Source organism: Rhinolophus sinicus, linkage group LG06 (assembly GCF_036562045.2).
Source record: "Rhinolophus sinicus isolate RSC01 linkage group LG06, ASM3656204v1, whole genome shotgun sequence".
NCBI classification, from domain to species: domain Eukaryota; kingdom Metazoa; phylum Chordata; class Mammalia; order Chiroptera; family Rhinolophidae; genus Rhinolophus; species Rhinolophus sinicus.
The window spans coordinates 55,232,496-55,256,909 of NC_133756.1; the positions used below are offsets into that span (position 1 = coordinate 55,232,496).

The 24,414-nt window shown below is 43.2% G+C and overlaps 1 protein-coding gene across 2 annotated transcripts in view; it reads right to left on the minus strand.

Moving 5' to 3' along the window:
* Nucleotides 1-24,414, minus strand: part of BCAR3 (BCAR3 adaptor protein, NSP family member) — a 184,827-nt gene that overhangs the window by 86,868 nt on the left and 73,545 nt on the right. Inside the window, exons 1-2 of one of the 2 annotated variants that reach the window (XM_019752639.2) lie at nucleotides 14,050-14,266; nucleotides 5,320-5,647 (exon numbers count right to left, since the gene is read on the minus strand). In XM_019752639.2, coding sequence (XP_019608198.2) covers nucleotides 5,320-5,636 — 317 coding nt within the window. In that variant the 5' untranslated portion in view covers nucleotides 5,637-5,647; nucleotides 14,050-14,266. Of the gene's footprint in view, nucleotides 1-5,319; nucleotides 5,648-14,049; nucleotides 14,267-24,414 lie in introns of those variants that run through there. The other variant, XM_074335150.1, reaches the window with a different exon arrangement.

Genomic DNA, 24,414 nt, shown 5'->3' on the forward strand with positions numbered 1-24,414 from the left:
TGGACCTACAGGCACGTCCCGTTCTCTGGGCTCCCTCAACCTGGGGCCAGCAAGATGCCCAGCAGGGGCTGAGCTCACCTCTGACCCAGCTGCTCCAGGCCTCAGCACCGCCGGGGCCCCTGGGGCATGGACACGCACCATTCCTCAGAATTCTCGAACCCATCCACAACAGCTGCATTCAAACACTCAGGGGCATTTCAATATGTTACTAAAACTCAACTTGAAATTTTATAAATGAAAAATCAATGCCTGGACAATTACTTCGTAGAGGCATTCTTGGCCATTAAGCCATTGTCATTCTGCTAACTCAATAGATGACCTTCTGTTACATAGAAACTACTAATCTATTAGATTTTTTTTTCAACTCTAAACCCCACTTTTCCTGTGCATGAAAAGCTTCCAATCTGTAGGTAGCAGACATACCCACATACAAATAAACTGCAGATGTTTGCACGTGGACGTTCACATTTGGATTCTTCTGATTCACTTTGAGCTGGAGACTGATTTATTTGTGGGGGGCGGGGGGACACCTTGCTTTGTTAAGGAGAAACCAGTCGTTATACGACTTGATGGTTCTGAAGAGGAACAAATAGAACAATTTTTTAGAAGAGCGCATTGACGTAGTCCAGAGTGAAGTCTTTAAATCAATGTTTAGAGAAGAGTCTGCACGGATGCTGTGCCTCACACTTTTGCTTCAGCTTTGTAGAACTGACACTGTGACATGGTAGGTTACTTACTGCCTGGGAAAGTATACTGGATTGTAACTTGGGATAATTCTGCAGACTTTCTGGCCCCTGACAGTTACAACACTTGTGACAAGTCAGTCAGCTCCACTCCTACAAATGAATGAAACCTCACATTGTCCCACCACGAGCTCCCACAGCACAAGCGGCAGAAGGAATTAGGCAGTAGGCAGCTGTTCCCAGGAATGCGTGCCTCCACGTACCCACAGGCAGGAAAAAGACCCGGATCATCTCCAAGCGTTGATCCTTCAGCCACCCCAGCAACACAGACATCCAAAAACAGGAACCAGTCCCCTCTCAGCCCAAGGAAGGTCCCAGATTCAATACATTTATCCTTGAAGATAAATGAATCAAAGTGACACCTGACAAGGCTAATGTCAAGAGGAAATCCTGTCTGCAGACCTGTCGGAGAAGCCTCGCTCCCCCTGCGGAACAAAGGCTCCTTCTGTGACATCAGGCAGCAGGTTTAAGAGCGCTCTGGCTTTTCGCTTTGGCTACTTTTCAAAACCACAAGTACATCCAAGGGCAGCCAAGACAACAACAAAGCCAAGAGATACAGTCTCCGAATGAGGAGACCAACTCCCCCTTCCAAGCCTGCCTTCTGCCTGGCTCTTGGCAATGAAGGATCCCTTCTCCCCAAGGCGGGTGTCCGAGGCGCTGCCTTCACACTACATGGACTGAGCTTTCCATGCAACAGGATAGCTCAGACGATGCCCACAGCTGGCGCCCACATTCCTGGGAGGCTGTGAGCACAGTGTCTGGGGAAGGCACTATAGTACGTACTTTCTGCATTCTGGTCCTAGCTCAGTCACCCACCATGGTCATGGTCTGATTTCAGGTGCCTCGACATCCCTGAACCTTTTCTCACAGTGAAATGAGAAATAATGATGATGATGGTGAAATCTGCTGTGTCTCTCATTCAGGATGATGATGTTCAAACAAGGCAACTTATGACCATATCCTTTAAGATATTTTAAAACTGTAGAACGTAAGAGAGAATAATTCATGTGGATATGATAGCTTAATAGTGCAAATTTTTAGGTCAAAGGGGAGACTTTCTCTGCTTTGTCCGGGGCCTCCCACAGGGTAGATATTCAATTAATATTCAATCAGAACAACAAAAGTGACTTTTAATGATTAATATGGTAACATATTTATTTGGAAAATAGCAAACTTGCAACTTATCAGAGTACTTCATAGGACAAGGAGATGTCGTCAGAAAGGCATCCTTCTGCATGTAGACAGGATAAATATGACGAGCGGGTCCCGCCTCTCTATGATGGCCCCACTATCGTCATGCCAACACCCAGTGTGATCAATTGGAAGGTTTTCAGATGTGACATATTGGCAAGTCATAAAATTAACCCTTGAATTCTCTATGAAAAGAAACAAGTAAGGCCAAAAATGTTTACCTGTAAAAAGCCCCCCCCCAATATCAATAATCTTGTTAAAGGCAGACCTAACTAGTCTTAGATCCAAAGATCTAAAACTCTAACTTCAAAACAGACATGGCTGCCAGCTTCCAGTGGCGAGTGAGCTGGAGTGTGGGCGGCTGGCGTCTCACAGCTCCATGTCGGCTGTAAGCGACGAGTTGGGAACAGAAACACTATTTCTCTCTCCTGGTAGTTCCCTTGTGGCACCTTAGCCAAACCCCCCTCCCAGGAACCTCGGGTTCTCATTCATTCTGCATGTCTCTAGCTTTTCACTTGCACAAACTTTGTTTACACGGCGGCTTGCTCTTTAAAGGAATTGAAACAGCTCATAATCTTATTAGGACTACTTAAAACGATTAAAAAAAATAGAATCTAAGGTACTTTGAATTCTTCAAAATTGGGAACACTTCAGGAGATTTAAAAAAAATGTTTGAGAAATAAAATATGTTAATAAGACGATTGAGGAGCGGGGTAGGAGTTCATGATCCTTTGACACAAAACCACGCGCCTTTTTACTCAGCATAATTTTAAAGGATATGCATTTGTTCCTTCCTGTATTCGCCCTTAACAATAAGATATTTTAAATTAAGGAAGAAAGACATGACTCTGGACGAACATTGTTCTGAATCATAAACAAGCCTAAATCGACAGTGCTTGTTAAGTCTTCCACCGCATGGACTTCAAACTCAGGACTTGCGCCCACCCTGATAAAATCTTTTACAGAGAGCTGACCTCTGTCCAACTCAGTTTCCAAATCACAAAGCTTTGAACTTCTCGCAGGTTGACAGTTTGGACCTTGGGTGTTTATCAAGAACTTCCTCAAGATAGGAAGCGTGATTCCATTACTACCCAGCCCCCTGGAGTTTCCCCTTGGAAGAGCTGGCCCCCAGCCAGGGCCTTAGAACGTCAACAAATGAGTTTGTGAATTGTCTGTGTGTGGTACATGGTAGACATCTAGCTCAGTACAGAGTTTAAATTAAAAAATAAAAAGTGGTCATAGGAAGCCAGGTAACAATTGGATCTGATTCCATTTCGTGCAGCCTGGCATTCATGCTTATTTTTGGCTGACCAGAAGTGATTTTTCTTTGCTGCCTCCTAACCCTCATGACGGGGAGCAATGACTGTTCCCATTCTGCATCCCGCCTGTTAAGTACCCATGATGCAATATGAACAATACTGTGCGTAGGTACCGTGTTTCCCTGAAAATAAGACCTAGCTGGGCCACCAGATCTAATGTGTCTTTTGGAGCAAAAATTAATATAAGATCTGGTCTTATTTTAATATAAGACCGGGTATAATATAATATAATATAATATAATATAATATAATATAATATAATATAATGTAATATAATACTGGGTCTTATATCAATTTTTGCTCCAAAAGATGCATTAGAGCTGATGGTCCGGTTAGGTCTTATTTTCAGGGAAACACGGTACGTACCTCCACACTTACCTGTTTCATCAGCACGCCACCTGCTAGCTCTCTGACCTGGGAGGTCACCCACCTACATTTTTTGGAGCAGGTCCAGGGCCTTCTAATGGACCTGGTTCACCCTGGGGAAACTTCTGGTCTGATGTGAGAAACAGTTCAAAGCTCTCTAATGCTTTCTACAGAGACTATCTGGGCCTCCACTTATTTTCTTCTTGTACTACTGCAATACTAAAGCTAATTCTGAACTCTTGTCTGTCTAGTTCTCTCCCAATATCTATAGGATTCTCCTCTCAAGTTGCTATAGTCCAGCCACAGGCCACACCAGCTTCGTTTTGGGTTTTTCAAACATGCCAAACGTGTTCCAACCCCAGTTCTTTGCACTTGCTCTCCCTATGCCTGGAACAGCCTTCCACCGGTTCTTCCATGCTATCTTCTCTCATTATGCAGGTCTTAGCTTAAATGTCATCTCCTCAGAGACCTGTTCACCCTATAGGAAAGGTACAACCCCAATAAATCTCCCGCATATCACTCTATTTCCTCTATAACACTTACTGTAATCTGTAATCATCTTGTTTATCTACTTTAATTTATTATCCGAGTCCTTCACTAGAATATTAGCTCTGGGAGGACACTGTTTCAGATGTTCTACTGCAATCCTGTTAGTTCACATATTTCTCCACCCAGTAAAAGGGCAAGAGCAGATTACTGGAATGATTTGGCTGCTAGAATGTCTTCAATGTTGGACCAGCCCTTCAGTTAAGATACTCAGAGGAACTGAGCAGAATTTTTCAGGTGAAGCACTGCTGCTTATAAAATCAGTGTACTCTAATTAATGTGAGTGCTCAATATACAGATATTGAACAAATAGATGAGCCAGGATCAAAGTGGGTTTCTTTGCTACAGGGTTGGACCAAAAGAGACACAACAGAAGAAACCACCCCCATCTTTGCCCGATAGCATCACAGGTTGCTGATCCTCCGCAACAGGAAAAGGAGTGCAAAGTTTCTAAACCAGCTGTAACAAGCAGAAGCTCATCACAGCCAGTTCGATCACAAAGCCAGAAAAGAACCCTTTACAACCATAGGTGTATTTACCCAGATCCTTGGTGGATAGAAGGAGAAATCAATTCTATTATATTCTGAAGCTGACCCGATGATGTGTCCATACAAAATTTTATTTCAGCATGTTGTGACTAAATACAAGGAGATACAGGTCCTAATTTATAGACATCCTGGCATAGCTATAGAATTGGATGGATGTAGTTTAGCATCTGATGTTACGATAAAAAACAAATTCTTTTTGAGGGACTTAATGATATCAGAAGTTGGCTTTGAAAATACTCTCAAATATGGAATGATACTAAGAAATGATTCTTTTTTTAAGTGTTATAGTTTTTTATATGATGGTTATATATTTTTAAATAAGACTCCTTATCTTTGAAAGACACATACCAAAATATTTACAGATAAAATAAAATAAAGTCTGAAATTTGCTTCAAAATAATACTAGAGGAGGGAAGCAGGCAGGAGAATAGACAAAGCAGAACTGGCCATGTATGGATAACTGTTAAAACAGGGTGATGGGTCCTTGGACATTAATTAAATGATTTGCTCTACTTTGGGCATGTTTGACATTTTCCCCAAGAAAACAACTTTGTTAAAAAACCCTTTAAGACAAGTCATTTTCCCTCATGAAGTTAAAAAAGTTACCTGGAGGTGAAGGTTTCGCCTTTCTGGTCTTGCAGTGGGTGCTCCTGGATGATGTCCTGGGTCAGAGGTGAGTTCTGCCGCGGGGATTTGGAATGAGGAAGGGTACCCATGTGACTGAAGTTATCACAGGACCTTATGGGAGGAGGCCCTTTCTTCTTCCGTGGAAGGGTGCCGTGTATAGACACGTCTTGATAGGCATCTGTGTGATGATCAACGAGAGGTGACTTGCTGCTCAGAAGGTCCATGGACGAGGCCAGGGGGAACTGGTGATTCACGGGCATATTTCTGGGAAGGCTTGCAAATTTTCCCGCAGCCATGATTCTCAACTCTAAAGGGGAATGAAAACAGTGAAGGTATAAATCTAAGATAATCACAAGGAGCGAATTCCTACTTACAAAGGGAAATGCAAATATACCTCCTAACAACAGAAAATGTTCACGGAGCGTTAAAAGACAAACACTGATTGGCTTCACTAGTGAAATCTAATACACACAGGAAGTTTACTCATCTCCTTTTTCTGATATCACAGAGGAGTTCTCCTGGTTGGCAGCAGATCCACCAATGAAAAAGGGCAAACACATTTCAGAGACTTTGGAGGCACATGAGCTGTTTCATTATTTCAAGTGACTGAAGCTGACGGAAAAGCACAACTAACAAAAAGGACTACTGAGGAGGGACTCAAGGTTTCAGCAATAAGTGCAGAGAAAATGTTATAAATATGCTAGATAACCAGCTCGCGGATTTCTACCACCCTGTAAATGATAAGAACAGGCGGAGATGATTGGAATTCCTTAGCTGCTAGAAGGCCTTCAGTGCCAGCCTGCCCCTCAGTTGTGCTACCCAGGGCAACGGGGCAGTTTTTCTGGCAAAGACTTGGTGCTTATAAATAAATCAGTGTGCTCTAATTAACGAAGACAGGCTAGGGTCAGGGGTCAGGAGGTGGGCCACTTCTCCATACATCAGTGGGCTCAGCTGCAGAGAAAAGCCACTGAGATGGGGGCTCCGTGTACACTGTCCCCCAGAGGGATCAGGAATCTGCCTGTCACCATCAGGGTTAGGCAGTGCATACAGGTGCTTCCATAATCAGGGAGGAGTGGAAAGGGACAAGAAAGAAGAAAAAAAACAAAAGGGGCGGGGGCATGGAAAGAAAAAGAAAATGGTACCTGAGGTTGTGTACAAAAGTAGCCCCAACAATTGTCTCCAGCTTGGACCACTAGTAGAAATGTTCACACTGAGAAAAGTTGGCACCCCTAAAATCCCCATTACAAACTCTGGTTTTGATCTAAACCAAATTATATGACACTTTTAAGGCCAACATATATAGAGGAAAATAAACACGAGCCTGAATAAAAATGAGGGCTAGTCCCTGGAGACATAAGGATCCAGAATATACCCTACTAGTCATGGTAGCAGACTGGTCTGGACAACACAGCAGCATGGCTAAGCGCAGTGCATTGGGCTTCCTCAAGGCTGGGGAGCAGAACTTGCCTTTGCTCTGCAGTCTGCTCTCATACCCTGCAGCCCCCGTTTCACACAGACCACCCTTTCCACTGCAAAGAGATTGGCTCTGAGTGAAAATCCTCACTTCATAGCACCCCTTGCAGAGTCAGTTCCACAAAGGAACTGGGGGACTCGGGGACATGGCTTGGAGACGCCCAAGAAGAACACCGCCCTCCAGAAGCTTATAGTGCAAGAGGCAGAACCAGGATAAAGACAGCACAGTGTGCAAAGGAAACAACTGACAACAAAAACAACTGGATCCACTGCTTCTACGTGCAACAGAGAGAAACACACAAGTGCTGGGGGCTGGGTGGAAGGAGACCCTTCATTCAAGGTATATAATCCTAACCCTGTCCTCAGTTCTTTGTCAAACCTGGTAATTCTGGGGCTTGTCTGCTCCGTGTCTAACTGGGACCACACAGAAGGCCTGGCTCACAGAGGGTGAGAACAATAGGGCTGTGAGGGCCCTTCCCGTGTGGGCCCCTCCCGGGTCTGACCAGTACCTGGCACACTGTCAGCACTTGCTCAACGTTAATCATTGTTATTAAAAAAGAAACCAAACTCCCTAGCCCTCCCTGCCTGACCACCAGTGATGTAAGCTGACTAGGATTCCTCACGCTACATACCCCCCATCGCCACAGCTGTGAACTCTCACCTGTTCAAGCGATCAGCACCTTCTTGCTCCATTGACAGGCCTGGATCATTTCAAAGAACCTTGTAGGGAGGCCCAGAGCACCCCACAGAGGCTCTTTGTGTACAAAGGGCCACATGGTTGATCAATTCTATCTCTAGGCTAGTATGATGGGCAAACGTTACCCTGGCTCCGGTGTCTCCAGCAGCCTGTTTCCTCTCTGCTTATCCCCGATCTATCTAGATTTCAAGATTGAGCCTAAGTGTTCTAGAATGCCCTTCAGCAAGTTACCTCAGTTTCTTCTCTGATATTGAGAGATGTTAACACCTGCCCTCTACTTTCAATTCAAAACGTTTAAGTGTCTACTCCATATCAGGTAAGCAAAGACACAAAAAGTCCTAAGCCCCAACCCCTGACTATGCACTCTGAGATAGGGACCATCGACAGGGACTCATCAATAGGGGCCCTTAACATTCTAGAGAAAAGAACAATTAATTTTGACCAAAGGATTCAAGAAGGATCTCAGAGAGGGCATCACTGGCGATGAAAGATTTTGAAGAGTAGAAAACTGTAAGGTATAGCCTTCCAGGATGATGCTGTAATGGCAGATGCATAAAGGCAGGGAGGTGCCCCCCTAGGCTGAAGAAACTGCAAATTGTGCAATGCGGCTGGAATGGAGAGGTCGGGAAGCATTTTCTGGAATAAGCACAGCTTAGGATCAGATCACAAAGTCTTAAAGGCTGTGTCAAAGAGTCTGGACCTGACTGTGAGTGCTGGGGAAGATCTGGAAAGAAGGGACAGAATCCCATCTGTTCCCAGGTAGGTAACTTTGGTACTTCTGGAGGGGAGAGAAAGGAGGCAGAGAGGTCAGTCAGGCTGATGGCAACAAAACAGCAAAGAACAATGAAGAACTTGACCTGGGGCAGTGGTGGTTGGGGGGAGAGGGGGAGAAGGAGGGACAGAGTGAAGAGCTAGGAGCTGGAGGCCTCTGGCTGAGAGGACAAGGCCACAGCCATGAGATGGTGTGATGCTGTAACACACTGAGTAGTGTAAGACGTACTGTAGTGCTGTAGAAGTAGTGCTGTGACACACCTGCAGGAAGGTGAGTAATAAGCTCCCCACAGGAGCTATTGTATGTGAGGTACCAGTAGGACAGTTTGGTCTAGGAGGTTAGATACTGGTGTGTGCAGTTAGGAGCCAGAATAAGATGTAGATTTTTAAGAGTCATCAACATAAAGGGAATATTTAAACCAGAGAGTAGATCCTTTAGCTTGTTATTATCAGATGTGATAATATATGTGAAAGTACCTCTTAAACTGTCAGGAACCATAAATCCGTGAATTATATCCCTACTTTCTCTCACCATGGCCGCTTCAAGCCTAGAAGGACCAAAGCAAGGAATGAGTTCTGAAAACTTTAAGTGGTGGTTCTCAACCTGGCTGAACATTAAGAAGCCTTTGGAAAGCTTTTAAAATCCCCACACCCAAGCCACCATTCAGACCAATGAAATCAGAATCTCGGTGGGCAGGACCCAGACAGCAGTCTGGTTAAAGGGCCCCAGTATTGTCCAACGTTGGAGGCAGGGCTGACAACTACTGGATAAGTGAGTCTCTTTGGTACAGAGCAACTTACACTCAGGTTTGTTTACCTGGGTAATGGAAGAGAATGACAAAGAGGAAGTATCATTTATCAATAGAGCATTCATTCTTCTATTCAACCCTCATTTAAGGAGGGCCTTCTATGTGGCCGACACTGAGCTGGGTGTAGGACAGTGTCAAATAACTGTCCTCATGAGGTTACTACTCTATGGAGGAAGCAGACAGTAAGTAACGCCCATAGTTTGGTGATTCCCATTGCTATGGCAGCACACAGAGTGGGGACCAAGATCTAGATTAATCTAGTGTCCAGGAAAGGCTTCCCTGAGGAAGGGATGAGGACCTGAAGGAAGTGAAGCAGAGTTTATAACTAAAGGGAGAAGATCATGCAAGTTGAAGTTTCCAGAAAGTTCTGAGCTGCAGACAAATTGGAAATATGTGGGCCAGGCTCTCCTCTACAACTGGGTGTCTCTAAATTGGAACTCTTCCCCATTAAAATACAGCTTTGTCCTATATCTAGTGACTTGGAAAGATTGGCTCAACCCTGTATCCTATGTCAAGCGTGAATCAGTCCACTGGTGAGGGACATAGGCCCAGCCCAGAGACATAACTTAAAATAAAATAAAATAAAATAACTTAAAATAAAATAAAGGTGGGGCAGGGGATGAAAGGGGGAGCTCCTGGTGGAAGGAACTCATTTACAACCGTTTGGGCAGCTCTATTTCCTACTTGAGCTTTATTTACTTTTAAGTTTTCTAGACTCCAGGAGCCCAGGGATAATCCACAGGATGGAAGTGCATGGTGTATAGTTGGACTCTAGGTTCAAAGTAAGTACTTTCTTTCATTTGACAGAGAAGCCACTTACACATTTGACCACTAGGCAGAATCTCAGCATGTTATATGTAGATGGAATCTCAGAGAATCAAGCCCCTTCCTTTTTTCAGATAAGAAATATAAATATTCATTCATTCAACATATATTCTCTGAGGGTTTACAATGTGCCAGGGCTGAGGATATAATAAATTAAGCAAGGTCCTACTCTCATGGGGCCTACACTGTGATGGAGGAGTCCAACCAACACAGACAAGAAAACAAACTGGGTCATAGCCCCGTAGGAAGGGCACTAAAGAACACAAAATGGGAGGCAATGATAAAACATACTGCCTGGGGATGGAGGGCTATTTTAGATTATGGTGGTCTGGGAAGGCCTCTCTGAAGAGGTAATAATGACATGAGATCTGAAAATAAAGAGATGGAATCAATCAACAGAAGATCGGAATGGAGTTCCAGGCAGGGGATTCTGTAAATGCAAAGTCCCCAGGTGGGACTACGTGCTTAGAAGAGCACTGTGGAGACTAAACCCAAGTCTCCAGTCTCTGGCTCCCATCTTTTCTTCACTTGCAGATGTTTCTGTCTTGATGTGCCTAGTCATCATGTACTTTTAATGTATTATTTAATGTTTTAAAATTAGACATGGTCTCAGAGCCTAGGCTTTGGAGTCAAACACTTAGAAGTTCAAATCCCTACTCTGTCATTGACTTACTAGCTGTCTGGCCCGGGACAAGTTACTCAACCTCTCTGGCAGTTGGTTTCTCATTTGTAAAAATGCATTGACAATACCTATTGCCTGAGGTTGTTCTGAAAAGTAAATGTGATTGTATGGAAAGCCCTTGACATATAGCATGCACTCAATAAATAGCAGGTCTCCTCTAAGCAGGGTAGGGACAGTGTCTGTCTTGCTTGTCATTGTACCTCGATTACAAGAGTTCCCAAATGAAATCACTGCTTCTGGGGAAGACTGCAGCTAGGAAGGATGAGGAGGGAAATGTTTTAACCTAAAGCAATAGATGTAAATACACCAAACCAAGTGGGATGTAGACACAGATATACACACACAGGCACACCAAGTGAGCACGTATGCAGTCTTTAAAAGAAAAAACTCAGCTGAGACTTTGGCCTTCAGACTTCATCTCTCTCTACTGTGCAGGTAAACAGACATAGTGTCCTGACTCCAAATAGTGTCCTGACTCAGTCTAATGCCAGATCTTGAAATATATAGTTACGCGCTGCATAATGACATTTCGGTCAATGACAGACTGCATATGTGACAGTGATACCATAAGACTATAATGGAGTTGAAAAATTTTATCACCTAGTGATGTCATCGCCATTGTAACACACTGTGCTATGTGTTTGTGGTGTAAACAAACCCACTGTGCTGCCAGTCGTATAAAAGTACAGTGCATACAACTAGGTACAGTACATAATACATAATAATGACAATAAACGACTATGCCACTGGTTTGTATATTTACTATACTTTTTATCCTTATTCTAGAGTGTACTCTTTCTACTTATAACAAAACCAATTTGCTGTAAAACCGAATGCCGTTACATCAGCAGCAGCCTCAAACATCTTGTGTTTACACCATCTCTTAATTGCATTATTTTTCTCTTGTGTTTGATTTAATCTTGAGTTATTTTATACATTTATTGTAGCCTAAGTATACCGTGTTTATAAAGTCTACAGCAGTGTGCAGTCATATCCTAGGCCTTCACATGCACTCCCCACTCACTCACTGACTCAGCCAGAGCAACTTCCTGTCCTGCAAGCTCCATTCATGGTAAGCACCCTATATAGGCGTGCCATTTTTTATCTTTTACACTGTATTTTTCACTGTACCTTTTCTGTGTTTAGATATGTTTAGATACACAAATACTTACTATTTGAATTGCCTACAGTATTCAGTACAGTAACATGCTGTACAGGCCTGTACCCTAGGAGCAATAGGCTATGTATCATATCGCCTAGGTGTGTAGTAGGCTATTCCATCCAGATTTGTGTAAGTGCGCTCTATGATGTTTGCATAATGATGAAATCACCTGACGATGCATTTCCCAGAATGCCTCACTGTTGGTAAACTGGTGCATGACTGTACAAAAGTCAAAGACTCTATATCTTGATATGAATATAAAACCGACTTGATATGAATATAAAAGCTGAAATCTCAATAGGGACAAGAGCAAGCCTGACAAATTCCTGACTCACGTGCTGCCTTCTTGACTCTGGTCAGTGGCTGTGCTTGGAAACGCTTGTGAGTAGCAGTACGACTCTCTTGCTTTACCAGGATGTCTCAAAAAAAACTGATGAGCGCATGGAAGTCGAGGCAGAAATAAGCAGCCCACTGGCTTGGCTTTGTCTATTTTATTGCTGAAATGAGATTTTGACGTCAAACTCAGATGGTCATGTGATGTGGGCTTTCAGAACTTTCCATAATATTTTAAACTCTGGAAATGTAACTGCTTCTACTGCCCCATTACGACCACAGAAGAGAATTGGCAATTTAGATAAGTACTTTATATCTTCTCTGCAGCGTCAGACAGGGAGAGGCGATGGCACACATAAAATTGGCTTATTAACTTAGAATGAAGTTTTACTTGGGTCTGAAAATTAAGGATATCCCTTTATTTTTGAAGTAAACTTATGAAGTCTAGCCAAATGATTGAAGTATGAATAATTCTTCCATGGGTTGTATTTCAAGCAACACAGAACAGGATTTACATGATAAGGTTCTTAAGATTAGCATCCAGTTGACAAGCAGTCCTTTCTATATGAATAAGGGAGATTGAGATCTTGGTTAGTCATCCTAGAAATGTCAGCAGCGGTTTAGACCAAGTTAGAGTGGGGTGGGAGTGAGGGAGCCCCTGGCATGGCAAGTTGTTTACGTTATACTCCATTGCCCGTCCCCTTGCACACCCGCGTACAACCGCTAGGCCTGTGGCCTCCCCATTATGAACTCGGCAGCCCCTTCCACTGCGGACCCCACTGCGCCGAGCCCCGCCCCCCGCGCGGAGGCCTCCCTCCGCTTCCCGGATCTCGCCCCAGTCCTTGGCAACACGCAGGGAGATTATCCGCTCTCACACTGACCTTCCTCCGCCAACGTATTTTCCTTGGAGAGCTGTGCGTAGCCTTGGGAGATAAGAGTCTAGGTTTAAAAGAATCTCCGAGTGCCTGGCTCTATTTTCTATCTCAGCTAATGGCTTTAGGCGAAAGCACAGACGAAGTTAGGCAACCGTTCTTTCCCTTTCGCACCCTGCTGCAAGCGAGTTAACACCAAAAACAGAGTTTTCCAACCCCAGGCTCCCCCAAACCCCAGCCACGACCCACCGTGTTCCCCACGGAACACGCCGCCTCGCCAACTACTTCGGAGCCCACTAGATCTTTCCCGGATGAATGTCTACACCTGATCAACCTTTAAAGGGGTGGCAGCCTCAGCCGGTAAGGACAGATGGTCTGAGATCTACCTCCTTCCTGTCGCGCCCACCGTCCGTCCGTCCGTCTGTCCGTTCGTCTCTCCCCCCACTCCCCCCCTTCTCTGCCTTCACCTCCCCTTTCCTCCCCTTTCCTCCCCTCTCTGAAGCCGAGCGAGCGACACAACCAACTATTCATTCTTTCCCAACAAAGGGAGAGAGGGAGGGAGATGTTGTCAACAGTTACACGGCAGGCTCCTTCGCTCTCTTTGCAAACTTTCCAAGAGATTAGTGGAGAAACTCTCCTCCTCCAAGCCCAGGGCTTCCAGCGGAGCCCTTTGGCCCTCGCGTCCCCTGACCCCGCCGGCTTCGGGACAGAGGGACGGGAGAGAGAGGGGCGGCTGGCCGAGCAACCTGGACGGGCAGAAGCCAGGGAAGATGCGGCTCAAGAGCGAAGAGCAGAGATGCTCGCCGCAAGTCGCTGGGCGCCTCTCGCCGCAGGCCATGTCTGGGGAAATCCCAGCCCGCTCAGAGGCCCCCAAGGGCGCAAGTCCCGTGTAGCCACTTCAGCCGCTGCGGTCCCCAAACGGCAACTCTGCTGCGGGGGCTGGAGGAGGGCGCCGGCTCTACTTTCCCTGTAGCCTAACTTTCTCCAAAAACTTTCCCAGCCGGTCCTCCATGGGGAGGGAGAAGCCGAGACGCTCGGGAGGCTCAGCAACCCGGCGGGACGCGCGGCGCCGGGTGGTAACTCACCTCCACGCGCGGCGCTCGGTTCTGCGGATGGGGCTCAGAGGCTCCGCACAGAGGGCCCCGCGCCGCGGCTGCTCCGGGAGCTGGGGCCGCTCATGGTCGGCAGGGTGCGCCCGCCGAGATGCCCGCGCGCGGCTCTCCGGTGCGCCGGACGGCTCCGGCCCTGGCAAAGGCAAGCGCGGCTCTGAGCCAGAGGCGCGCACTCTGGCCCTCAACTGGTGATTTGAGGCTTCGCGGCCCCACCCCGGCGAGCCGATTCGCACCGCCTGGCGGAACCCCCCGCGATATTTACATGCAGTGACCTCGCTTTGCACTCTTCTGCTCAGATTTTAGTTTGGCTCTCCTCTTATCGCCCCGAAAAGACTATCCTCAAACGTAAGATCGACCCCTTCCTCACTATACTCCTCTCGAGAGACAACCCAACCTAATCCATTCCTCCCCCTTCCCCAACGTTATTTAATTACCCAGCAGATCGGCTTTGCTCAACTGCAGACACCAGGCTGGCTTTCAGTTTAAAGGGCTTTGATGGGACAAAGATCCAGGTAACCACAAATAACCAAGCCATGAAAACAGGCAAATCCATCACACCTGCCTGGACATATTGAAAGCAAAGTGGGAGGTAAAAGCACTTCAGTAACTAGAAGGCTTGGTGGGATGAAAAATGGGAGCCAACTGGAGGACTTAGACTATCAGATATCAGCACCTATTATAAAACTGCAGAAATAGTAACTGGCAGCAAGGACAGACAGACTGACCGATAGAATAGAGAGTGCAGAAGGAGATCTACATTATATGGTCCTTGATTTATGTCGAAGATGCGGCTATGACGCACTGGGAAAGGACCATCAGTCTTGTCAGTAAATGATGCTGGATCAACATGGAGGAAAAAGGACCTTGACCCCTACCTCGTACCATACCAAAAAATCAATTCCAGATGGATTTTAAATCTATGAATACACGTAAAAGGTGAAACAATAAAACTATCCAAAGTAAACGTAAAAAAAAAATCTTCATGACCCTGAGGTACGTAAAGACTTCTTAAACACATACAGTACTAACTGTAATGGAAGAAGTGATCATTGGACAACAGTAAGATTAAGAGCTCCTGTTCATCAAAAGACACCATTAGCAATGTGGCAAGCCACAGAGTGAGAAAAGATAACTGCAACACATATATCCAAAAAAAAAAAAAAAGGACTTGTATACAGAATGTATAAAGAACACATAAATCGGCAAGAAAAAAGCAGAAAATCCGATTGAAAATTGGCAAATTATTTCAATAGGTATTTCTCAAAAAAAGCCAACAAACATGAAAAAGTTCTCAACTATTAATCATCCCAGAAATGCAAATTGAAGTTGCAATCTCTCTTCATACACCAGAATGGCTAAAATTAGAGAACTTTTGAAACTTGTTTGGCATTATCTACTAAATTAACAGGTAGCCTGGGACCCAGCAATGCCATCCCTAGGTATATGCCTAACAGAGATGTTTCACAGATTCACCAAAGTCATGTTCAAAAATGTTTATAGCATCTCTCTTTATAACTGCCCCCAAAGAAACAGCCCAAACGTCCATCAATGGAGGAGAAATAAACTGTGGAATACTATACAGTAATAAGAATGAATGAACTACTAACACATCTACACTCAACAAGTTGCATAACTCTCACAAATATGATGTTGAGGGAAGAAGCTGGGCACAAAGGATACAGACAGTATCTATGATGTTAAAGGTGAAGATAGTGATATGTTGAGGAGTGGGTAGTGATGGAAGGGGAGCCCACAGGGGGTGGGCTGTTAGTGCTGGTACTATTGGTACCTTGGAGATATTGCAAGTTCGGTTCCAGACCACCGCAATAAAGTGAGTATTGCAATAAAGCGAGTCACAGTCTTTTTGCTGATAGAGGGTCTTGTCTTCAATTTGTAAAACAAAATGCAATAAAACAATGTATGCTTGTGTTCTTTTTCTTGACCTGGGTGCTGGTTATATAGATATGTCCTATTTATAAAAATTAACTGTCCCTCACTTTATAAAAATTAATTGGTTTGTGCACTGCTCTGCGTGTATGTTTTACTCCAGTAAAAATGTTTTAAAATTGTGCCATGTTGGGTATATTTTATATCATTTTCATCCCCCTAAGAAAGAGCTATTGGCAAGTCTGCAAGATTCTAAATGCAGCATCCTTAAGAATGAGTTTCTACATTTTACTTATGGGTGTTTTGTGGGATGGTTTTTAGCTTCCCTACCTCATTAGAAGCACAAACTTTTTATTTTTGTTGGATTTTCCCAAAGTATTTACTGCTTTGAATGTCAAACAGACTAGCTGGTATATTTCCAAACTGAATTATCATAAATGCTTTTACCGACTTTCTGCTGCTCGGGAGTGTCACTGAAAACAGTGGTAAAACTTATTTTAGTTTTTCTTGATTTTCAAAATTCCCTGAGCACCTACTCTATGTAAAGTTTCTATGGTGTGGTGCATCATGGGGAGGTAACAATAAAGAAAGACCAGAACACAACACACAGAGAGGCCTTGGGCAAGTCACCGTTCCTCTTAGTCCCTCCATTTCCTCATAAGTGAGTGAGGGAATAAATCTGAGGATTTATTCTGAGGAGTCAAGGAAGTCAGGGATGTGAAAGTGCCTAGCAGATAGCAGTTATCGTTAACTATTACTAGAATTGATGACCTATTCTATCACTTGTCATTACAATACCCCTGGGAGATAAGAAGCATCTTGATGTCCATTTATATGGGAAGAAACAGACTCAGAAAGGTTAAGTAACTTCAACCATAAATTCATTCAACAAATATTCGTTGCATGTGTACTATGGGCCAAGATCCGTAGCTAGTGAGAAGCCGAGTCAGAAATTTAGCCAAAGCAGAATCAGGTATTTTAACCAAAGTTCAGTGGACTTTCTACCATACCACAACTACCTTTATCCCCAGAGCCTAGCACATAGTAGGTGCTCAATACATTAATGGATGAATAATAGGAATATTTTAATACAATCTTTTGATTAGGGAATATTTGCATGGTTCACAAACTAAAATATAAATATAATAGTATACAGTGAAAAGTCTTCTTCTTAACTCTGTCCCCTATTTGCCCAGTGCCCCTCCCACCACAGATATCTACTGCTATTAATATTGTATATGCGTACCAGAGTTTCTTTCAGTGTGTGTGTTCTCCCCCATCCCTACACAAAAAGTAACATACTATTCCTACAGTTCTACACTTTGCTTTTTTTTCACTTACTATGCCTTGGAGATTTTTCCATATTGGTGCATGGTATTCCTTTGAAGAGATGTATCACAATTTATTCAATCAGTGCCCTATTGATGGACATTTAGATTATTTCCAATCATTTCCTACTACAAACAACATTACAGGGAATAATCATGTACATATATCATTGATATGTGCAAGTATACCTGTAAGATAAATTTCCAGAGGTAAAATTGCTGAGTCAAGGGTATATGCTTTTGTAATTTTGTTAAGTAACACCAAATTGCCTTCTATAGGGATTGAACCAATTTCGATTCCCCAGCAATGTAAGAAAATGCCTATTTACCCATGCTGGCAAGAATGTGTCATTAAACTTTTGAGTTTTTGTCAACCTGATAAGTAAAATATGAATTTTAGTGCAATTTAAATTTGCATTTCTCTTATAATAACTGAGGCTGCTCATCTTTTCATGTTTAATAGCCATTTGTGTTTTTCTTTTTGGAATTTGTACTTCCATTTTTCTATCCATTTGTAAGTTGTTTTAGTATCAATTTTCTAGGACCTCCTTCCATATTAGGAAGCTCAGCTCTTTGTGATATGAGCTGCAAATATTTTTTTCAATGACAACATCAAAGAAAAGAGGTGATATATGCAAAGCACTGTTATTTTAGGAAGTTCATTCTAGAAGCTTTGTAGAATGAACTAGAGATGTGAGAGCCAAGGCAGGAAGGACACTGATTACAAGACTAGCAATTGTCACATGACAAGGGCTTTGACAGTGGGAATGGAAGGACTAAAATGACCAAAGTTATTACCAAGGACTAATTGGCAAGAGTTAATAATTAGCAATGATAACGATGACAATAACAGTAGCTACAATTGGTTTAGGAATAACGACCAGCCACACACAATCTGCTAAGTGCTTTACAAGCTTTAAGCCATGAGCTGGCACTATTATTGCACCCCACTTCACAAATGACAACAGTGAGTTTTAGCAATTAAGGAACTTACCGAAATTCACACTAGATGTCAAGGCAGAAGCAAGGTTAACCCCAGGTCTATCCAACCCCAGCTGCCTGGCAGGGTAAAGGAAAATGATCAAAGGTCTGCAGTGTAAATGCCTGAGTAATGCCTGGCTTGATGACAGATGAAGAAGGCAGGGAACAGCTGCCTCTGGCTGGAGAGCGACACTCACTTTTAGGTGTACTGAGCATTTTTCTAAACCTTTCATGTTCATGATCACTTTTCCCACAATGTCTCTGTGAGTTATGGAGGTGGAATGATCCCCATTTTACCAATGAGAAGACTGAGGCACCAAACTAAATAACCAATCCCAGCTCAGAAGTCCTGTTCTCTGGGAAACCTTCCCTGAAACCCAGAACAGATCACATACCTCAGTTATATGTGCCTTGCAGCCTCTTTTTCTTCCTGAAATTTGTCACAGTTCATAATTACACATTTATTTCTGTTATTTCTGTTGTTCTACAGACTCTAAGATCCATGTCTGGTTTTGCTTTTGTTTTGTTCTTAGTTTGAGGCCTGGCACTTATTGGCAGTCAATATACATTTATTGAATGAATGAATGAATGAATGAATGAATGAACTCCAAGCTTTTAGATCATTCATCCTTTCATCTTTCTATTATATCATAGAGCTCCCTATCAGCTAAATAAATATAATGCCATGGATGTGGGCAGTGATATAAATAATTTTAGGATTCAAATTTCTTCAAGTCTACATTCAGCTTCCCCATTAATGTTTAAACAGCAAAACCCTGGGCCGCTTCAGCCAAAGGGACATATGAAAAGACAATATAACCAGTGATATGGAGTTGATGACTATTGGGCAGGGAGAGAAGCTTTGTCAGGGAGCATTCAACCTCAAGTCGATCCCCTCCTGATGCAAAGTAATTTGTTGAGTCCCACTCCATCGCTAGTTAACAGACAGCTGGGGCAGGGTAAAATGCACTTGAAGGAAGAATAACTTTAAAAATTCCAGCTTTCAGGGTGGCCAGTTAGCTCAGTTGGTTAGAGTGCGATGCTCGTAACACCAGGGTTGCTGGTTCGATCCCCTTATGGGCCAGTGTGAGCTGCCCCCCCACCCCCAACTAGATTGAAACAACTACTTGACTTGGAGCTGATGGGTCCTGGAAAAACACACTTAAAAAATAAATAAATAAAAGTTTTAAAAAAAATTCCAGCTGTTCCCAGACCTAAATGGTAACAAGGAACAACAGATATTTAAGTTATAATTGATAAAGACCAAACAGAAAATCTAACCTTGAACAATTGCAGACTGAGAATTCCCTGAAGTTCATATGTGACAAGCCACTGATACAAAGAGCTGGCAGCTCTTACATGGACGACAGCAGCAAATCTTGCAGCATTTTTGGGAGCCTGCCCTGTGAATAGCTAGCCATGGACTTGGTCATGGGAATCCCCAATCTACCATGCAGGGAAGTCAACTTAACTTGCAAAATGTCTATATGATGGCTGCAAACTCAGTCATATCATCTAGAGAAGTCATTGTAGGAGCACTATAGCTGGATGGATCCTCAATAAATACTTACCAAGTGAATGAACAAGTAACTGAAAAAGACATGGAGTTCTTGACACCACAGGCTCACTTCCTACTCAAAGCACACCTCAACCTGATGGTCTGCATTTGAACCACCCGTTTCAGGACCAAACTTGACACCCTCATTCCACAGTTACTTCCTTAATTTGATGACCAGCTATGCATTAAGTAACTTCTTTATTCAACAATTGGAGGAAAATACTTCAAAATAGTTCTGGATAATTATGGAATTCCAAATGACTTTAATTTCCGTATTTACACAGTTCTTTTTATTTACTTTTTTTCAGTAAGCATGTATTATTTTTATTATTAAAAATGTCACTTAAACAACAAATTCATTGAGGCCCTACCCTGGAAAGCATCACAAGTCTGAGGAGATATGAAGGTGAGTGCGTCATCCTTGTGGAGAACATACCAGATAAGGAGTGAGAGAAGGACGCCGCAGCAGAGGTCCCGTGCCATGGGAATGCAAAGGCAGAGAGTAAAAGTATTGTGGGACAGACTGTTAATGCTGGTGAAAATAAAGGAGCAGAAGCGTTTTGAAGGAAAAAAAAAAGCTTTCCTATGGAAATGAAGAGAGAAGAAACAAATGTATGTAAAACTAGTGCAATGGTCACCTGGCTGCCATCTTGAGTTATGACAGGAAGGGCTCAGTTTAGATGCTGTAGGCCGCCCCAGTGGCAGGTGGAGTTGAGCCAGGCTAACACTGTTCTAGTACAGAAGAAGGAACCTGGATAGTTGGAAGAAATGATGGGAACATGAAGCCTACCAGCTCCCTTACACAGGAGGAGCCAGACTGACAGGAAAACCTAACTTGCTTGGATGTGCTCATTCAATCTTTGAGATTGTTGGTCTTCCAGACAAGTAGGCCTCAGCCTTGGTTTGTGAGATGTGGGTGGGACTCACCCACCATCTTAAAATCTTCCTAGCAACATTATCACTTAAACCTCCATCATTAGCTGCTCATTTCTTTGTGCTAGGCATTGCTCTCTCTCTGTAGTCCTCTTCTTTTATAAAACATTGTTAATCCTTAATGGATGACCTCATACAACACTAGCTCTGAATGTGCTCTTTGCCCAGCAACTCTACTTCTAGGAATCTGTCTCACAAAAATGTTCACTCACCTGTACACACTAAGATAGTTGTGGTATCATTGCTTGCATTAAAAAAAAAAAAGTGTTGATCGGCAGAGGGATGGCTAAATTAGAGCACATATATACCATGGCACATGCTATGTAACTGATAAGAATGAGGTAATTCTCTAGGTACTGACACAGAACGATATCTGTGAAGTATTGTTAAGTGAAAAAAGCAAGTTGCCCCATTAATGTAAAAATAGCAAACATATATTTATGTGGGATTATGCATCTACATGTCAAAATGTCTGAAAGAATTTCCTCCCATCAAACTGTTTGAGAGGTGAAATTGACAGGTGAGCGAGAGGGGATTTTGCTTTTTCTTTCATGTTATTTTAAACTGTTTATGAATTTTTTCCACTGAGCACTGATTGCTCTTGTAATTAAAGATAATTTACATAGCGCTTACTATGAGCTTTATGTATGTTAACTCATTGAATTCCAGCAATAATCCTATGAGGTGGCACTGTTCTTATCCCCTTTTATAGATGAGGTCATGGTCCCTGCCCAGGGCACACAATGATATGTAAAGGTGCTGAGCTTTGAACCCAGGCCATCTGGCTCAGACTTGATGTAATAAAAAAACAAAATTTTTTTTTTAAAGCAATTTATTTCTGAGTCCACAGGATACTCAGCTGCTAAAAACTTCACAGATTTGTGTGTACAAAACAATGTAATAGACATTTACACCCCTCACAAAGTGATAATCCCTCTGACATCATATATAGCTGTTACAATTCCATTGACTCTATTCCCTATGCTGTATTCCACATCCTGTGGCTATATATATATATAAAATTATGGTTGACATTCATTATTATTCAACTTCAGCTTCAGGTGTACACTGCAGTAGTCAGGCATCTACACCATCCATGAAGTGGGCTCCCTAATAAGACATGTGCCCATCTGACACCCTACAAAATCTTTACAACATTATTGATTATATTCCCCAAACTCTCTTTCATATCCCATGGCAATATTGTGGCTACCAATTTATGCTTTCTAATCCCCTTCACCTTTTCCCTCATCCCCACCCCCCTCCCATCTAGCAACCATCAGTCTTTCCTCTATATCTCTAAGACTATTTCTGTTTAGTTTGCTCATTTATTCTGTTCTTTAGGTTCCACATATAACTGAGATCATATGATATTTGTCTTTCTCTGTCTGACTTATTTCACCATCTCCTTATGCCAAATACAAGAATAAATCCAAAATGGATTAAAGACTTAAATGTAACATCCCAAACCATAAAACTCCTAGAAGAAAAAATAGGAAGTAAATTTGCAGACATTACCCTTCATAATATATTTACTGATATATCCCCTCAGGCAAGGGAAGTAAAAGGAAAAATAAACATATGGGATTGCATCAAACTAAAAAGTGTTTTCACAGCAAAGGAAACCATCCATAAAACAAAAAGGCATCCTCCTGAATGGAAGAAGATTTTGTCAATGATACATCTGATAAGGGTTTAATATCCAAAATGTGTAAAACACTCATTCACCTCAACACCAGTGCTCTTCTTAATCACTAGGTTTATAGTGCCTCAAAAAGATCACATAAATAAACAAGGAGCAGTACTTTTAGAATTAGGCACATCTGCATTTGAATCCCAGTTTTTGCTGATTAGCTGTGTGTCTTTTAACCAGTGTCTTACTTGCACGTCAGTTTCCCCATCTGTAAAACGGGGGATGATAGCCACATGCCTCATGGGGCTGTTGTGAGAACTACACAAAATAGGTTTGGTGCCAGACACTCAGCGAGCACTTGATAAGTATTGACTAGTTCCTCTTTTGAGATTAAATTATCAGCCCTTTAATGTATATTAATTTAATTGGCTATTTTCTTGGTTGGTGAAGTGCCAGCATCTGTAAGAGTTAGTGGAGAAGGGGGACTGGTTTAGACGGAGAAGATAGAAAATGCTGAACTAACACTTCACCTTTTTCACAGTTTTGCCTAAAGCCAGTCCAACTAAGAAAAAACTAATTGTATTTGTATGAGTTTTAAAATAATTCTGGGGTAAAATCATCATCCTGCTTTTCAGAATCAGGGTATTGAGGTTCAGGGATTTGCCCAAGATCACTGAGCTAATTAAACAACAGAGACAGAAATTTGGATCTCCTCATTCCACATCTCACCCTCTTTCCATTGCCTGAGTTGGGGTGGGATGTCATGGTTGGGAAGTGGTGACTGCAGCTCTCAAAAGGAATGTGCTATAGCAATGATAAGAGGTTGGTAGTAGTAGTGCCAGTGGGGGAAACGTTCCATCAATTCACACACTGCTGTTTCTGAGTGAGGAAAATGGCCTCCTCCATACTTTAGAGCTAAACTAATTCACAGACAAATGTGACAGACGCCCTCCCTGTGGGGTTCACACAGTCCTGTCCCTTTCTCTCCAGTTGTTTGTGGTTCTTATCTTTACAACAGTCATCATTCTGCAAACCAGAACACAGCCACCCTGGAGGAGACAGGCGACCTGAGCAGGCAGGTGGTGGGAGGGTCCTGAGCACAGCCTCGCTCACGGCCCCCAGCTCAGCAGCCTCCGGCCTCTGCCTGATCCTCCCTCATTTTCCACTCAAGAGCACTGGGGGTCAGGCCGGAGCCAAGGAAGGACTGTCCACTTGTCCGGCTCCAACTATGCCACCCACTTTTCAGGCTCAGTCAATCCCTGCCAGGTAGGGGTCATTACCATTCTCCAGAGAGAAGAGATGACAACCTGAAACGGATCAGAATGACCCAGAGTTCTCAGCCTTTTTCCTAACAAGACACGAACGTTGTACAGCTCACTCCCATGTGAGTGCCGGGGGCGAGCGATCCCGGGGCATGAGGTACGATCCCACAACTTCCTTTCAGTCAGACACCCTTTGGTTGCTAAAATGCGGATAATTATTAAAGCTGGGATTTGTTACACTATTATCTCTACTTTGGTATAGGCTTGAAAAATGCCATAATGAAAAGTCAAAATAAAATTTTAAACAGCCATTTGGAATGTGTGAAAGTGGTATTATGATAGACAGTCTGTGCCTGCCAGTTATGTTAAAAATAAATGATTTACAATCTGATACTGCATTATCAGTAATGAAGTGCTTGCCACACACCTTAAACCCCAGTGCAAGAGCAGCTGGGACAGCAAGTAGGAGGGCTAGACGAGGCCATCAGTTTGGCCCTTTCCTCCCTCCCCAACTCTCTCTCTCTCTCTCTCTCTCTCTCTCTCTCTCTCTCGGTTGAGGTGGGGCATTCCTCTGGGGTGGTAACCATTTGGAACTCCTTCGAATGGCCTAGTTGACAGTACCGAGGTTACCAAGTAGTAAGAGTAGAGACAAGCACCCTTAGCATTGGTACAGGTATGTGCAATGAGGGGCAGAGCACCAAGGATTCTGGGGGAAGAAACACAACCTAAATTTGAATAATAGCTATGTTTACCAGC